The 18,130-nt window shown below is 47.2% G+C and overlaps 1 protein-coding gene across 1 annotated transcript; it reads right to left on the bottom strand.

Moving 5' to 3' along the window:
* Nucleotides 1-627: 627 nt before the first annotated feature.
* On the bottom strand, nucleotides 628-17,320 carry LOC133374756 (adenylosuccinate synthetase isozyme 2-like). Its single transcript, XM_061605954.1, has 13 exons — nucleotides 17,000-17,320; nucleotides 13,851-13,953; nucleotides 13,201-13,269; nucleotides 12,378-12,428; nucleotides 12,203-12,269; nucleotides 9,133-9,240; nucleotides 8,399-8,480; nucleotides 6,066-6,192; nucleotides 5,705-5,859; nucleotides 4,980-5,104; nucleotides 3,924-4,021; nucleotides 3,194-3,343; nucleotides 628-2,421 (listed from the first exon to the last, which is right to left on the bottom strand). Exons 1-13 carry the CDS (start codon nucleotides 17,240-17,242, stop codon nucleotides 2,369-2,371), a joined length of 1,431 nt encoding a protein of 476 aa, XP_061461938.1. The 5' UTR covers nucleotides 17,243-17,320; the 3' UTR covers nucleotides 628-2,368.
* Between the last annotated feature and the right edge of the window lie 810 nt (nucleotides 17,321-18,130).

Genomic DNA, 18,130 nt, shown 5'->3' with positions numbered 1-18,130 from the left:
CACTGAGATTGTTCCCTGAGGCTACCCCCAAGCTGCTGCCTGCAGGTGCTGGTATAGCACAACCCCCTATTACTCCTGGCCACTGGCCAAGCTCACTGGGGCTGATGGGAGTCTTGACAACATCTGGAGGGCTCCAGCTTGGGAAAGGCTGGCATCAAACCAAGGTAGAGCATACAGCAGAGATGGGGAACCTTTTTCAAATCCAAGGGCCGCTTTCCCTTCTGGGGGGGGCCACATGCCAGCAGTGGGCAGGGCCAGAGGCAAAAGTGGGTGGAGCAGTGTGTCTTTGTACTGTACACTAGTTTCTAAACACCCCCCCCTCTATCCTCCATCCAGGCAAGCATGAGGCATTATCAGAGCTCACGATACATCCCAGCGGGGCAACAACACCCCAGGAGTGTGAAGCAAAGCAGGGCTGGTGAAGGGTGCCACCTGGAGAGGGTCCGGAGGGCCACTTTTGGCTCTGAGTTTCCCCACTCTTGTCGTTCAGGGAAAGACACAAGAGTTGCCAACGTTTTGAACTAAAAAGGGGAGGGGAAGGGAAGCAACACAGCTGCTTCATGCACAACAACACAAGTGGCATAAAAACACAACAGTCCCAGCCTGGCTGCTTCAAGATTCAGCCTATTTATAAAATAAACAGTTGTTCTTTATTGCTATTTCTGTCCACAGTGAAAATTGGCAGACGCGACAATGCCCAGAAAATGCGAAGCCCGCTGGGCTTGAGGATGAGACTGAGGTTAAAAGAGAGCTTTCCATCTAACCCTCCCAGCATACACAAAAGCAGGGGTGGTTCATTAGGATGGACAGGGGTGGGGTTGTGCAAGTGTGCGCCTAGAAAGCTTTGGTATCTGTTCTGTTGGTCCCATGAATCTCCACTTCCATAGTTTTAAAAGAATACAAAATAAGCAGGATTCTGGTTCCAATTAAGGCTCCAACCCCTAAAAGGAGCCCTGAGATTCTAATGGTTGCAGGTAGGGCTTCTGCAGTCAGCACAACCCTCCAGGTCCTGCTGAGGGGAGGGAGGGCTTGATTTGCACAGTTATGCCCAATCACTGAAGTCAGGATGTGAAATGCAAAATACTAGATTGTCTAGAAAATTCCCCATAAAATCAGGGGAATGAAAGAGAAGGGTGCACACAATGGCTATGTGGAAATCGGTTGCAGTGAGTCTTGGGCTTATGCACTCCCTTCTCTCTTTCCATCATGGGTGTGAAGAGGTGTTTGTGGAAACTTTTGCTTCTGTTTTTGATTAATTGCAGTTTGTTGTTTTGTCCAAACAAAACAGACTGTAGTTAACAATTAGCTACGGTTTAGGGTTCAGTCACGCTAAACTCTGGCTAATCAGAAACAGAGGCAAAAGCTTCCAAACTCTTTGTGGCTGCGCCAGATGAGCAGATGGGAGAGAGGGTGCAGGTCTGAGGCTCGCTGCAGCTCATTCACATCAAGATCAACTGCGGTTTCTTGTGTCATCCAACCTCAGCTATCGTCTTCAGCGCAAGACAGCAAGGGGAATTTACACCCAACACGAATGGAAGTTAACTGTTCTATTCCTGGAAGGGGCAAAATTGCTTCCTGCCGTGAGAGTGTGCCCCAGAATTTTTGGGGAGGGAAATAAACTCCCTGGCCATCACGCGAGGCAGGCATGCCGAGGCAGCCAGATGAGGAATGGCAGTGGCTTCTAACAAGGGGCAAGAGTGACGAGCAGTGGGGGCTGGTGCCCATTGGAACTGATGGGGCCGAAGGGAGCCCAAACAATAATTGGAACCAGGTCCAATAAAAAGACAGGGCCAACTATTTCTAGTTTTGTTCCTGTTCTCTGCCCTGCTGAGTTTTACAAGGGCAATACTGAGACTAAGGAGCCTGGACTGGCTGTTCTAAGTAAGAAGGGAGGCAGGCAGGTGGAGGCTGTCTGAGGACAGACTGAGGTTGGTGGGGCAGGGCTCTATTTGCCCTACTGGGACAGCCACCACTGGTGATGACAGAGGCAGAAAGGGAAAGCGGAGTGTGTGACATTAACCAGTCTGGAAAGAAAAGAAAGGATCTCAGAGCCAGTGAGCCTCTGTCTCTCCCCTCTCCCTCTCACTGACCAAATGCGGCTACAAACGGTGGCAGTGCTGAACTTGGAGGAAAGGCTGAAAAAGGACAGGACCGTTTTCAAATTGTGGCAGTCAGTCATGATCAGACCATGAGCCTTTGCAAAGAGGAGAAGGAGGTGAGGAGTGCTCTTAGCCAATCGAAGGGGGAGGAGACCTGGCCTGTGGGTAGGGATAACCCCTCCTCCGTATTTCCTGTGTGCTGATTGGTCCGTGAACTGCATGCAGTGGCGACGAGGGGCAGTGCCCAACTCCTCCTCCTTCCGCCAGCCTCAGAAGAGCTTGATGATGGATTTGCGGGATTTCCCCACTCCAATCCACTTGACTGCAAAATAGAGAGGCGGGGGGGGGGGAGAGATAAATTTATTTATTTAACGGGATGTATATACTGTTTAATCAGCAAAACCTTTAAGCGGTTCACATAAAATACAAAATATATACATTAAAATTACCAATGAAATAAAATGTTAAAAACAAGTTAGCCTACATTTTTTTCACTTATACTGATAGAGAGCCTTGGTCCATCTAGCTCAGTATTATTTACACTGACTGGGAGCGGCTCTCCAGGATTTCAGGCTGGGAGTCTTTCGCAGTCCGATCTGGAGGTGCTGATGGGGACTGAGCCTGGAACCTTCTGCATGCAAAGCAGGTGCTCTCATTACTGAGCTGTTACAGCCCTTCCCCTTTCAAAATAAAACCAACAATTTTTAAAAAATGAAGGGTTGTATCCAACGGCATTTTACTCAGGGTAGACCAACTGAAATTAATAGACATGGCTAACTTAGGCCCATCAATTTCAATGGGTCTGCTCTAACTCAGTTGGATAGAATTCATATGTTATAAGATAAAATCACATATTAAAATACATGTTAAATTTACATGTCTGGGCAGGCTCACTTCAACAAAAAAAAAGCCTTTAGCAGGTGCCAAAAACAGTACAGCAAAGGTGCCACCTGCCTAATGTCAATGCGCAGGGGGTTCCAAGGGGGTAGGTGCTGCCACATTAGAGATGTAATGGTCCAGGAAGAAAATGGAAAAATTTGGAGAAGTTCCAATTGCCTGCGTCTGGGCCCCTCAAAAGAGGCCACCTGACTCACCTGGCACCCCCAGATATTCCTCTATGAAGCGGATGTAGCCCTGGGCCTCAGAGGGCAAGTCACCAAAGCTACGGGCCTCCTCGGTGCTGCACCTCCAACCTGGCAGGACCTTGTATTCCACAGCCACCTTGTTCAGGAGCTCCTGGTTGGCTGCGGAAGTCAGGGGTGAAAATCAGTGCAATTTTGGAAGAGTCAATCGGCCATCTTGATTCAAAATGGCATCCCAACTGTATCCAAACACAGATGAAAACCTGCTCGTTGATTTCAGGAACTGTCATGCAAAACGTGAAAATCACTGTGGTTTTGGAAGGTTCAGTCAGCCATCTTGATTTAACATGGCCTTGCAACTGTATCCAAACACAGACAAAAACCTACTCCTCAGTCTTAGGATCCATCATGCAAAATTTGGTTACCATCTTTTTAAGAGGTGTCCCAAATGCATAGCGAAACTACAAAGAACTTTCCAAAAAAATATATAGTAGAAAATAAAGGCACTGGGGGTAGGGTGGGGGGATATGCTTGAAAGAAAGAAAGAAAGAAAGAAAGAAAGAAAGAAAGAAAGAAAGAAAGAAAGAAAGAAAGAAAGAAAGAAAGAAAGAAAGAAAGAAAGAAAGAAAGAAAAGCACTGACTCCAACAATCTCTGAAAGGCTGTCTTGGGCCTAGGTTGTGAAGGGCAGCACCACCTCCCTCCCACCACTGGCTGGCTACACTCTTGGCCCACAGCATCACCTGGGAAATAAGGAATGCGCTTCCCGTTCAGCTGGTACTCCACACCCACTTTGATCTCCTCAAAGGTGTCCAGGATGTCCATCTTGGTCACTGCTAGGCTATGAAACAGACCATAGAATGAAGATTAAGGGGTTATGAACATCCAACCAGGTTGAAACAATGGTGGAAACAGCACTCTCGTTGACAACAGGAGCAGGCAATGCTTTCTTACCAATGAAGGTCATATGTAGCAGCAGGTGGAAAGTCAGGGGCTGCAGGCCTGTGGGCGTGGCCTGAGCAGACAGTGGGCGGGTCATTTGCACACAGGCATTTACACACGTGGGTGCATGGAAATGGCCCTTTGTGTGCCCCATCCTCCTCGTGTAAATTGCACTCCCCTCATCCGGGGAGGCAGATATATTAGTAGGGACTGCTTAGACACCTGCGGAGGTTGCAGTAAAAGTATCTGAGGCCCACACATGACCCAAGGGTTGCCCATGTAAGTATTACAATGATTCCACCCAATTTTGTAACCCAGAGACAGGGTACACAATGCATAAACTCATCTGGATTCCACCCAGTCTCCAACTTTTGTTTCAGCAGCTACAAAAGCCCCTTTAAGCCTTTGCCAGAGTCATGAGGTCCTCCCTAGCCTGGCTTCATAGAATGCCCCTTTGAGTTAAATGAGCAGCCTTACAGTGGCCAAGAATGAGTTTTTCACCAGTCCACCAGGTGGCGCTGTTCGAGATAGTTCCACTGTCAATCACATAGCAGAGCTGCCTTACCCATGGAGCTCAATATCGCCTCCTGTAGCAGGCCGTGGTCTCTGGGATTTCAGGCAGGACTCTCTGCTGGCCCCACATGCAGATGCCAGGTGGATTGAACAGGGGACCTTCTGCTTGCAAGCAGATGCCCTGCTGCTGCTACGGCCTGTCGCCACACTTGCTGAGAGTAGATGCCAAGCTACTAGGGGAAGCCTAGGACAGCCAACCCAGAAGGGGAGGGAGAAAGGTCTCGTTTGCTGTATGCTTATTCTGTGATGTGGTCCTGCACTGAGGGGGTGGGGGGGAGCCTTACGCGCTGAATCCATTGATCATGTGGGCGTATTTCACCAGCACGAGATCTAGCCAGCCGCAGCGGCGCTTCCGGCCCGTGGTAACGCCAAATTCCCGACCCCGCGATTGCAGCAGCTCGCCAATCTCCTGGAAGATGACAGGAAAGTGACATCATCGAAATGCTTACACAAGCATTCCAACCCCCAGAGCCTTGAACCTAGTGTGGCACAGAGAAATGGACAGAGTCCCTGTGCTCTGGGATCATAGAATCATAGAGTTGGAAGGGGCCTATAAGGCCTTCAGGTCCAATCCCCTGCTCAATGCAGGGATCCAAGTTAAAGCATCCCGGACAGGTGGCCGTTCAGCTGCCTCTTGAAGGCCTCCAGTGTTGCAGAGCCCACCACCTCCCTAGGTTATTGGTTCCATTGTTGTACCGCTCTAACAGTTAAGAAGTTTTTCCTGATGTTCAACTGAAATCTGGCTTCCTGTATCTTGAGCCCATTATTCCGGGTCCTGCACTTTGGGATGATCAGGAAGAGATACTGGCCCTTCTCTGTGTGACAGACTTTCAAGTACTTGAAGAGTGCTATCATATCTCCCCTCAATCTTCTCTTCTCCAGGCTAAACATGCCCAGTTCTTTCAGTCTCTCCTCAGAGGGCTTTGTTTCCAGTCCCCTGGTCATCCTCGTTGAATCTACAGCCCTACCCTCACCCCCCTCCCTTACGACACCAAAAGTGAAGACTCACATTGTCCTGTTCAGTGGGGAAGGTCCCAACACCAACACGGGTAGTATAGGATTTCACCACACCATAGACCTTGCCAATGTAGTGCGGGGGGATGCCGAGGCCAGTGCAGACGCCTCCCACTGTGCAATTGGAGGATGTCACAAACGGGTAGGTACCTTGGGACAGATGAGAAACATCTTAACACTGCTGAGTTAATCATCACCTGTAGTCAGACAGGAAACCATTGTCTCCATTCAGACCGAACTGAATATAACTGAACTTTTTTTGGAGGGGGGGAACCGTGTGGGATTTTTGTTGTAACAAACTAGAATGCCAAGCTTGGCTGAAAAAGCAGCGAAACAAGTAGCCAGAGGGTGCTTACCAAAATCTATGTCTAACAGTGCGGCGTTGGCTCCTTCGACCAGGATCTTCTTGGATGGGCCATGCAGGGCTTGGTACATGAAATAAACACCATCCTTCACCAATGGGCGGATCTTCTCAGCATAGGTCTGTCAGTCAGAAAAGAAAAAACAAAAGGGGGGGAGGGAAGAATCAGAATTTTGGGCACAATCCAAATGTAGGAAACCAGTGATTGATTGATTGATTTAGGGCTGTCTCTAGTGCTCTCTGTCCACTAGCCTGAGGATTCCCTTGCACCAGCGGACAGGTGAGGTCTTTACATTCAAAAGGTTAAATAAAAATAAACATAAGCAGAGTAATCAAATGCAACAGTTGCATTAGCGCAGGTTTGGAGAGCTTTGTGTCTTCCAGATGCTGCTGAACTAACAGCCAGAGATTATGGGAGTTGTCGTTCAGCAACATCTGGAGGGCCAAAGGCCCCCCCCACCTGTGCCAGCAGAAACTCACCGCGCAATAGATTGCGCAATCTATCATGCAACTCAGTTACCAGCAACCTGCTTCTCTCTTCCCCTGTGCAACAACGTTCTGCTGGTGCTAAACATTTCACAAGTGGAACAAAGTGGACCACTAAGTGATTTTACCTTGGCGCTACATTGGCTACAACCCTAGATTTCTTGTCCACCCTTTCCCGTAAGGTCTCTGGGCAGGTTACAACCACAAAATACACAATTAGAAAACAACACAGTTACAACGTAAGAGCATAAGAACAGCCTGGTTCCAATGGCCCATCTAGTCCAGCGTCCTGTTCTCACAGTGGTCAGCCAGATGTCTCTGGGAAGCCCAAAAGCAGGACCTGAGCGCAACAGCAACTCTCTCCACTTGTGATTCCCAGCAACTGGTATTCAGAAGCACACTCCTCTGACTAGATGGCCCTGTGGAGGGAAGGGGCAGTCCAGCTGGAGCAGCCCCTGAGGACTTCTCCACCTCCGTCTCTTTCTCCTGGGATCCTTCCTACAAGGCAACGTGGTAAGAACATAAGAGCCTGGTGGATCAGGCCATTGGCCCATCTGGTCCAGCACCCTCTTTTCACAGTGGCCAAACAGATGCCTCTTCTGGGAAGCCCACAAGCATTTACAACCATCGTTTACAACCACTAAACAAGAAAAGTGTAAAAAAAAAAGTTCCATAATATAAAGCAATTAAAAGCAATTTCGTATGTTAAAATCAATTTCAAATCTAATATGGATACAGACTGGGATAAAGATCTTCACTTAACAGGCTGGTTGAAAGAGAAACGTCTTTTCAGTTAGGTGCTGAAAAGACAAAAGAGACAGAGCCTGTCTAATAGGTAACAGGAAGAGTTACAGAGGGTAGGTGCCACCACACTACAGGCCGAGCTCATCTATGGTATGAAACAGCCTTCATAAGTTAGTATCTGCAAGAGGCCCTCCCCTACAGAGTGCAGCAATCAATTGGATTTATAAGGGGTGAGACAATCTATTTAAAGGAATAGGTGCAGGAGCTTAAGTCTAGTGTATCCTGCTGTCATACCAGTGAGGAATTCTGCATTAGCCATAGAAATCAACACCTTAAGAATCTTCAGCTTTCGTTTTTTTAAAAAAAACGTTTCTAGATCGTGTGGATATGAAGAGCTGTCTCACAGCCTCAGTTCAGATATCATACAAAACACTGCCTGAACTGACAAATCGTGGTTTGCAAGCAATCTGCAAAACCAAAACATGTGGTTTGCAAGCCAACATGTCTGCTAACTGTGCATGGTATAATGCCTGGATTGACAAACCACAGTGAACTGGGCCTTTAGAGCCTCTTGTACCATAGCAATGCGAGTGCTGAGCAGAAGGTAAATAATAGGAAAGCAACTCTAAACCGTGGTTTCCTCATAGTATGCTTGGAAGTTCAAACCATGGCTTCATGTTTGAACCATGGTTAGCACAAACCAAATTTGGAGCCATGTCTGATTTATTTATTTATTTATTGCACTTGTATACCGCCCCAAAGCCAAAGCTCTCTGGGCGGTTTACAGCAATCAAAAACATTAAAACAAATACACAATTTAAAAACATATCTTAAAAACAATTTAAAACACAATTTTAAAATTCAAAACAATATAAAAACAATTTAAAAACACATGCTGAAACGCCTGGGAGAATTGACTGAGCCGCCAGGGCGTATGTGTGCACAATGCCTGGCTGAGTGTTCAGAAGCTGCGAGGTGGCTCTTGCCAGGTATTGTCCACCCGCACGCCCTGGCTCAACCGGAGACGGGGCGGGGGAAGAGAGTGAGGTTTTCCCATGGCCCACAGAGCTGCCCCACCTCCCTGCCCTCAGTAATCACCTTCAATTGCTGCAGTTCAGCCTCTGTGTCAATGTTGAGAGCTGGATACGTCGCTTTGTAGTGCTGGGCCAGGACCTTGAATCTAACAGAGAGAGAGAGAGAGAGAGAGAGAGAGAGAGAAATCATATCTACACCATACATTTAAAACACTCTGATACTACTGTAACAGTTGAGGAAGGGCCATCGTAGCTCAGTGGTAGAGCACCTGCCTTGCATGCAGAAGGTCCCAGGTTCAATCCCAGGCATCTCCTGGTACGGCTAGGACAGAATCCTGTCCGAAACCCTGGAGAGCCGCTGCCAGTCAGTGTAGACAGCACTGAGCTGGATGGACCAATGGTCTGGCTCAGTATATGGCAGGTTCCTATCCTTCTCCTAAAGAATCCTGGGAACTGTAGTTTGTTATGGGTGCTGGGAATTGTAGCTCTATGAGGGGGTCTCGTAACAACTTTCAATCCCCTTTACAAACTACAGTTCCCAGGACGCTTTGCTGGAAGCCATGACTGTGAAAGGGATCTAAGAATGCTTTAAATGCATGGTGTGGATACGACAAGAGAGAGATGGTTGCCGAGTAGGTTACACTGCCAGTCCCACCCAACGTGCCTATCTCTCATCCAGATTCCTCGCCCCAGTCTATTAACTCAGAGCAAGCAGTGTGATGTGCCAAGTCCCAGAGTGCGCCCCCTCCCCTCGCAAACCTGTCCCTCCTTCCCCATTTCCTCCACCCGTCAACTCACTTCTTGGAAAACTCGTTAAAGTCCGCCAGCAGGTCACAGATGCGCAGGCCAGTTCGGGAGGCCTTGGAGGCGTAGGCTGGACCAATCCCCTTTTTGGTGGTGCCCAGGCTGAAAGAAGAAGTGGAGGGACATGACTCTTCCCCCAGGAACACCCAGCAGAGGTTGTGGGGAGCCACTTTGCAGGACTTGATATATACATGTGGCATTGCATCCTACAGAACCAGTCAAATGTCCAGCACGGTTACATCTTACCCTCATGCAGGTATTTTCATAGAGGCTCCAAATTAGGGTTAGCAATCGCCTATCAATGTTGGTATCCTCAAGTTTTCCCCAGAGTCTGTCCCTTGGGATCGAGTCAAAGGCCGACTTGAAGTCAATGAAAGCAGCATATAATGTCCCCCCTGGTGTGGATGTATATTTTTCCGCTAAATGTTGGAGAACGTGGCCCTGATCAACTGTGGAACACCCTGTCCTAAAACCTGCATATGGCTCTGCATCCTACAGAATACCACAGGGCAGTGGCCCCAAAGCTGAAAATGGCTGTTGCCGTCCTGTGCCCTATATGAAGCAGCAGCTGTCACTTGTCAGTCCTGTGAAGCCTTATTTTGTTGCCCAGGCCTTCTCTGACCCATAAAATCAGGCCCTGTTTTACTTGTTTGATTCCTCTGAATTTCTCTTTTATTCATTTTTATTTATTTATTTTACTGAATTTTTATCCCGCCCTTCCTCCTGAAGGAGCCCAGGGTGGCAAACGCAGACGAAACAATTTAACAAGGAAAAAACTCCAATACTAAGAACTGTTAAATACATTCCAGAAAAAACAATTTCAATTAAAAACCAAAACGTTCTTTCGCCAGCGATCTTCAGGTTGCCAGGAACAGTCCTCTTCAGCCATCAAATGCCTGGGCAAACAGGAATGCGTTTTCCTACTGCTGTTTTACTGGTTTTAGGTAGTGTTTTTGTTTTAACAACATACTGCTTTTTAGACGGTACGCTGCTTAAGAGATTTCTGAAATATTAAGTGGTTTCTGGCTGCTTTTAAACAAAATAGAAGTCAGTTTGTTTCTAAACATCACCTTTTCCTTTGCTTTGCTTCCTTGGCTGTGTATACCACACTTGTGTTCTGTACCAAGAAGGATGCAAAGGGCACATATGGAACTCTGGGAGAGTGCCGCGGGCGCCAACCATAACAAAATGGCTGCCGTGGCAGAGCATAAAATGGCCACCATGGAGCATGGCATAACACAAAATGGCTGCCACATCTCAAAGAGAACAGAACAGGACTGTGAAATGGTGTGGGCATGCCCCAACTCCATCAGCAAGGAAAAAGGTACCTACATCAGCCACCACCATGCGGGTGGGCGCCCAATTCTGACACCCAGTGAAATACGGGCATGTTTAAGGAGGCATGTTCAATGCAGGAAAGGCCAACCCGGCGCAAAAAGCAACTGAGCAGGAACAGCAAACAGTCTCTTGTGGGTTATGGATGTTTGAGGGGATATTTATTGAGGCCATTCGTGGGCACCATGGACGGTACTGGCGGGCACATGTTGGTGACCCCAGAGAACAGTATGGGCTTTGTACCCTGTGGAAGTCCCTGGAAAACATGGCATGCCATCAGCAAATCATGTCCGTCTACATTTGATACATGTTACTCAGTTCATCTGGGGGGGGGGGTGTCTGTATGTATGGTGAAGGAGAGAGAGCCCCATATTTAGAAACTGCTCTGGATGCTTTTCAGCTGAAAAGCAGGGTAAAAATGATATAAATAAATAAGCCGTTGTAGGCTAAAGACCATAGCAGATCTGTGGTATTTCGTTACAAAGCTCAAATGTATCCAAGATAAGAAAAAGCAGCCCTTTGCAGCAGACAGAAAAATTGTGGGTAATTGTCAAATTCCAGTGTTGCAAAGCGTCACTGTTTACTTAAAGCAGAGGTGTCTAACCTGAGCCCACCTCCAGATGCTGCTGGACTCCAAACTCCTATCATCATGATGCTCATGATGCCCTAGTCATGCTGGCTGGAGCTGACGGGAGTTGGAGTCATCTGGAGGGAGACAGGTTCCCTATCCCTGATTTAAGTTATTTTTTAAACCCTGCTCCTCAGCCAAAAAATGCTACTAGTGCAGCTTGCAGATAATTAAAAACAACAAACTTGTTCTTGTCATGCACATATTTGGAGGAAAAAGGGGGGGGACCCCAGAATGACAAAAAATGTGTGGAAGATCTCCAAATGGTTTATTTGCAAGCTTTATCATTAAAATGTCTTTATAAAAAGCCCAACGCGTTTCGACTATTTAGTGTGCAGCCTTCATCAGGGGCTATTGTTGATTGTCTCAATAAAATTCTCTTCCAAGTGATCTCTGAAAAGTATTGCAGTCAATATTTTTGTCATTATGGGGTCCCCCTCCTTTTTTCCCTTTGAATTTTGTTGGATGACCTTCACCTCCCTACTCCATGCACATATTTGACCTTCACACAGGAATGTTACAGATCTGCTGCCCTGGGCTCCTGCTGGGAGGAATGTAAGTCAAATAATAAATAAATAAATAAATAAAACCGGGAAGGCCACAGGCTTCATGCATCTCTAATCTGCAAAAGCTTATGCTACAATTAATCTGTTATTCACAGGCCTTGTTGGTGGTGCTGCCTGGTTTGTGATGACCCACAGCGCCTTTTTCAGGAATGACTCCCTGTTTGTAGAATACTCTCCCCAGTGAGGTATGTCTATCTCCATCATTACTGACTTTTAGGAAGAATTTGAAAACATTCCTGTTTACCCAAGCATTTGATGACTGAAGGGGATTGTGCTTGGCAACCCAGAGATGACAACTAGTATTTATTATTATTTATAAAATTTATATCCCGCGCTTCCTCCCAACTAGAGGGAAGAATTTGTAATATTAACAGGAAGTTGTAATATTAACAATAAATAACACCCTCTGTGGTTTCTGCATGACACTGGTATTGATTCAACACAATCGCTTGCACCCCCTCCCAACTGCACCCCCCACCCAAACACTCTACTTGGAAGAAAACTCAAGCAAGCCCCCCCAGCACAACCTTCTTACTTCTTGCCAGCCTGCTGCTGCCTTTGCTGTTCCTGGATTCCATCCACAGCCTGGTGGAAGTTGAACACTGGGAGACACAAGGTGAGAGATAAGTCAGTCGCCTTCTAGTTGCCGTTCCCCGCCCACCATCACCCAATTCCTTCCAGTCCTTGGGACAGGGAAACCTAGGACTCACCCAGATGAGCACGATCAGAAATCACTGTCCGAGTCTCCCAGCCTTCTAAACCTAGGAGAGCAGAACCGTTCATGGCTTTAAAATGTTGCATCTCTTAGTTTCGTATGGATGGATTAGTCCACTCTAGAATTTTTATTTAATTGTTCTTATTTCTGCAAATACGATTTCTACAACACTACAAGCATTTTTTAAAATACTACAAGTATTTCTACAATACTTGGCATGAGTGAATTAAAATGGACGGGAATGGGACACTTTCAATCATGCAACTACAAAATACTTTATGCAAGAAATGATAAATCAAGAAGAAACAGGGTTGCTCTAATAGTTACGCTATAATGCAAGGTCTGAGCGAGTGATATCAATGAGACTTAACAGGAAACCTATCAATATAACCATCATCCAAGTCTATGCTCCAACAGCAAACATAGAAGAGGAATTGGAGAGATTTTACACTGAATACAGGAACAAATTGATCATACACCAAAACAGGATGCTCTGATAATCATGGGGGACTGGAATGCAAAAGTAGAGAACAGAGAAGAACTAGAAATTGTGGGGAAATGGGGCTTAGGAGACAGAAGGAAGCAGGAGAGAGACTTATCGAATTCTGTGAAGCCAATAATTTGTTTCTTCCAAACACATTTTTCGAGCAACCAAAAAGACGAGTGTACTCGTGAACATCACCAAATGGGCAACATAGGAATCAAATCTATTATATAATTGGAAGCAGAAGATGGAGAAGTTCCAAACTTTCTGCAAAAACAAGACGAGAACCAAGACTATAGTCCCAGACTGCTGTAGGAAGGGGGAGGTCACTCACCTGGCCCTTTCTTAAGATTCTTCTCAGCTTCTTCAAAGAGCCCGGGTAAGTGGATGACGACGCCATTCCCTGAGAGAGAACGACATCATAACCCCAGTGGAAAGAAGGGCAGAATTCTGGAGGGAAATCCCTGCCTAGGAAATGTGCTTTGATTGTGGGGACAACACACACAGAGAAACGGGGGAATCTACAGAAGGAGAAAATCCACAGTGGGAAAGAGTGTATGCAGGGCTAGAGGTCACTGATTCTGGCTCAGGCAGGGATTTAAGCACAAATTCCCAAATCTGGCCCCTCTCAGCACTGGCTTGTGCTGGCAGTCACAATTAAGAACATAAGAACATAAGAAGAGCCTGCTGGATCAGGCCAGTGGCCCATCTAGTCCAGCATCCTGTTCTCACAGTGGCCAACCAGGTGCCTGGGGGAAGCCCGCAAGCAGGACCCGAGTGCAAGAACACTCTCCCCTCCTGAGGCTTCTGGCAACTGGTTTTCAGAAGCATGCTGCCTCTGACTAGGGTGGCAGAGCACAGCCATCGTGGCTAGTAGCCATTGATAGCCCTATCCTCCATGAATTTGTCTAATCTTCTTTTAAAGCCATCCAAGCTGGTGGCCATGACTGTGTCTTGTGGGAGCAAATGCGCAAGGATCCTTACCGATGAACGATGTGGCACTGTGGTTGATAACCCCGCTGGGCAAAAGGTGGAAATTGTATTCAACCGAGTCCACTACCACGGTGTGGCCAGCGTTGTTGCCACCCTGCAGAGACATATATAATCTTTTTTAAAAAACAAAAACAAAACTTAATTGCAGGTGGATGCATGTCTCACTTTTCACTAACCTCTCCAGAGGTTTCTCTCTCCTGTTCTCTGACGTAGGATGCCCCAATAAAATACTACTCCAGGATGCAAAGTAAGCCTTCTTTGCCGCCTTCACTGCCCACAATAGGCACAATTATGTGCTTTAACCTTTTTGGTCAGCCTCACAGCCCATGCCTAGGACTATGCTGTTACAATACTTGACCAAGCTTTTCAGGAGGTTTTTTTCTTTCTTTCTTTCAATCAGTTGCACCCCACTCTTCAGCCAAAAAGGCTCTCAATGCAGCTTACAGATCAATTAAAAAAAACCCAACACAGTGCTGCCTTCAGGCTTACAATCACAAAAGGAAAATGGGATGCTGAGGGAAAGGAAAATATGCAAATTCAGGTGCTCAGTTCTTGATGTTACAACATTCTTATAAAGACGAGCTGGAATGGAAATGTGGTGCTCACAGTTAAATGTTTACTGCTTAATTTTTTATTAAACACTGCAGTATTGGGGGGGATATTTCCCCACCTCTTCTATCACATACAGCTTGTATGTAGTGCTTTTTAGATTGATTTTATGCTGCTTTGGATGGCTTTATGCTAACATCGTGCTGATGCTGCTTTTGTCTCAACTGTTTTAGTTGCTACTTGCCTGTATCTGTATTTTATGGTTTTTAGTTTGTGCACTGCCTGGAGGACATAGTCAAATGAGTCGCAATTAAACAAGCAAACCACTTTAGAAGAATGTGTGTGTGTGTGTGATGTTTCTTCATGTCGATTATGACATATGGCGACCTTATAATCGTATACTTAAAAAATGATCCAGAAATGCTTAAAGCAAGCAAACAAACAAAATGGGGTTCTTGGGGAAGTGTTCTTGTTTTGGTGGCAAAATGGAATAGAAATATTTCAGATATTTGAAGAGCTGACACAGGGGCAAAGGATCAAATTCATTTTCTGAAGCTTCAGAGCAGGACAGGGCAATCTGTGGCTTTCCAGATATTGCTGGACTACAGCTAATAACTGGCCATGTTGGCTGTGGCTGATGGGAACTGTAATCTAACAGTGTCTGGGGGTGCTCCCGGTTCCCTGCTCCAGAGGATCTATAGAACAAGTTAAAATGACAGGGGAGGGATTTTGACAAACATTAGGAAGAATGTTCAAATCCCCACATAGCCATGAAGCTGGGTGACCTTGGGCCAGTCTCTGCCTCATGAAAACCCTATTCACAGGGTCGCCATAAGTCGGAATCGACTTGAAGGCAGTACATTTACATTTTTCCTGACACTGCAATCTGGAGCAAGCTGGTGGACTCTCTTTCCTTGGAGGTTTCTAAGCAGAGGCTGAATGGCTACCTATCCGGGATTCAATAGCAGCAAGGGAGATCAGACTAGATCACCTTTGATGTATGAGATCACCAACCCTAGGATCTTCATTCAGGGGTGGGGAACATCTGTGGCCCTCCAAATGTGGGATACAATGCACCATCCCTGACCATTGGCCATGCTGGCTGGGCTTGATGGGAGTTGTAGCAACATATGGAGGGCCACAGGTTCTCCACACCTGCCACGGATTGAGCACCTCTGTTCTAAACAGATAAATCCACGAGGTTTTCCTATTAGTATAGAAAGCTCTTAACAGCTTGGGCCCAGTTTATCTGCAGGATCGCCATACCTCATAAATACCCACTCAACCACTTCAATCTGCAGAGCTGGCACTGTTACAGATGCCACATGATACTCGTTCCGCAGTTCTAAGAAACTGGTCTTTTGGTGTGACAGCATCTACACCAATGGAACTCTCTGCCTGCTGACACCAGGCGGGCATCTCTGCTGTACTCTTTCCAGCCTCTGCTTCAAACATTTCGGTTTAGGCAAGCCTATCCAGACACACAAAAGTTGTTTGTGCTTCAATCTGTTTTTAGTTGATTGCTGATTTTAATTAGTTTTTGAAAGTCTTTAAATACCTGTTTATCTTTTATTCATAATCTTTCCTACCCCCTCCCCCAATAATGTGTTATTTCATTTTTGGTACACAAACATCACTAGAGTAGAACCAGTACATAACACATGACAAACATACACACAAAAAAGAGCATGAGTCATACTGTAATCTTTAATTGGGAATCTTAACGTTTTACTTTTTTTTTTTTTGGTAAGCCGTTTAGAGGTATTATTACAATCAGGCGGTTTTCTTGATGTGCTCGCCACCCAGTGAGGAAGGGCAGCCTCTAAATCCAATTAATAATGAAATATAAGTATATATAAAGCTGCTTTTAAAAGGTGTTTTAAATATGTTTTGTTTTTGTAGGATTTTTTCCTGGGGGGGGGTTGTTTTGAAGATGTTTTTAAAGATGTTTCTTCTTTATTACATTTATATCCCACCTTTTCTCCAAAGAGCCCATTTGATCTTCACAACAACCCTGTGAGGTAGGTTATGCTGAGAGGCAGTGACTGGCCGTCCAGGTCATCCAGTGAGCGTCATGGCTGAGTGGAGATTTGAACCCTGGTCTCCCAGGTCCTAGTCAAACACCCAAACCACGACACCACCACTGGCTTTTAGTGGTTCGCTGCCATGAGCTCCTTCTGGGAGGGTCGGCGAGATATAAATCCCAATAACAACCACCACAACAAATAGTTTTGTTAAATAAATAAATGTGGCCTCTGGCATAACAGCACCAACAACAGTTGCTTGCGTCGATTTGGGTGCGAGCCGGAGCGTGAGATGAGGACCTGGGAGAGACCAGCGTGGTTCAAGCAGTCCCCACTCGGCCACGAAGCTCACTGGGTGACCTTGGGCCAGTCCCTGTCTCCCAGGCCAGCCTTCCTCACAGGGCTGTCGTGAGGATCAGATGGAAAGGGGAAGAGCCACTTGGAGCTCCTCGGAGGGAATGGAACAAAATAAAAGTAAGCAAGCAGCATGAGCGGGAAACGCGGCCTGCGGGCCCGCCCGGCGCCGTCCGCCTCTCCTCCGGCGGCGCATCCTCTCCAGCCGCTCACCTGGCACCTGCAGACGAGGTCGGCGTCGAGGCTGAGCAGGTCGACCACCTTGCCTTTCCCCTCGTCCCCCCACTGCGCCCCCAGCACCACCGTCACGCGGTTCCCCGCGGGGCCCGGCCACGACGAGGAGGAAGCTGGGGCCGCCCCGAGCCGCGGCCGCTTCTCCTCTGGCCTGTCCCCGCCGCCGCCATTCAGCAAGCCCCCTGCGGGGGCGGTGGTCGCCGCGCTCTCTGTCCCCGCCATGTGCAGCAGAAGCGGCAGCCAAAGAAGCAGGCAGGGGCCAACCCTAACATGGCGCCGCCCAGGGCGGCCTCAACGCCAGCACCCAACATGGTGGCGAAGGGCGTAAACCGCAGGAGCGCTCGCGGAGATATGAAAATGATGGTACGAGGAACCTCTCCCGCTTCCGGAGGTCGCTGGGACTACAGTTCCCATCAGCCCCAGTCAGCGTGGCCAGTGGTCAGGGATGATGGGAGCTGTAGTTCAACAACATCTGGCGGGCCAAAGCTTTTCAACACCTGGTCTATAGAGAGGGAGCTTCCTAGTTGTATTTTTATCCTGCTCCTCCATAAAAAACTAAGGAGCATAGATAACAAATGGGGAAATGTCAAGATTTTAGCGTTGCTGTGATTGGGCAGCGGTGTCTCACCCAAAAACCCCCTAAGAGGCAACATGCATTTCTGAGACGTGGGAAGAGAGTCTGTGAAAAATGCCTTTACAGGATTTTAGCAAAATGATTTTCCAAATCAAAGCAGTGGGAATCCAATTGTTGCGTCGGCCACCTCAAAGCCTGGCGAGCGAAGATGGCTCCGCCCTCAGCCACCTCAGTGCCAGGACACACAATGGCGGCCACTTCCCGCTTCTCAGAACACGAGAGTTCGTTTAAGAGCCCGCCAAAACAACATGGGGCCGTATTAGGCAACCTCACTGACAGCATCCAATATGGCAGCGCAGGATTAAGACAAATTTTCAAACGGGGTGTGACAACTTTCCACTTTCACAGAACTCTTGCCTCAGGGAAGCTTAAAGGCCAATTCGCGCTATCTCGACTGCTGCTTAATTGTATTTGCTTATCGCTTCACTTCATTGTGGATCTTCCTGGTTTGTTGTAATTTGCACTGCAAAACTGCC

The sequence above is a fragment of the Rhineura floridana genome, chromosome 22 (assembly GCF_030035675.1).
Source record: "Rhineura floridana isolate rRhiFlo1 chromosome 22, rRhiFlo1.hap2, whole genome shotgun sequence".
Classification (NCBI taxonomy): Eukaryota; Metazoa; Chordata; class Lepidosauria; order Squamata; family Rhineuridae; genus Rhineura; species Rhineura floridana.
Note: the sequence above shows the minus strand (reverse complement) of the source record. Positions and strands in the feature narration are given on the sequence as shown.

Excerpts from the sequence above, each read along its gene's own strand:
- LOC133374756 (XM_061605954.1), bottom strand. The coding sequence starts at position 17,242 with ATGGCGGGGACAGAGAGCGCGGCGACCACCGCCCCCGCAGGGGGCTTG. Across the intron at positions 6,193-8,398 it reads CTGAACTGCAGCAATTGAAG|ACCTATGCTGAGAAGATCCG; the intron begins GTGATTACTGAG and ends TCTGACTGACAG. Across the intron at positions 4,022-4,979 it reads ATGATCAATGGATTCAGCGC|CCTAGCAGTGACCAAGATGG; the intron begins GTAAGGCTCCCC and ends TCTGTTTCATAG.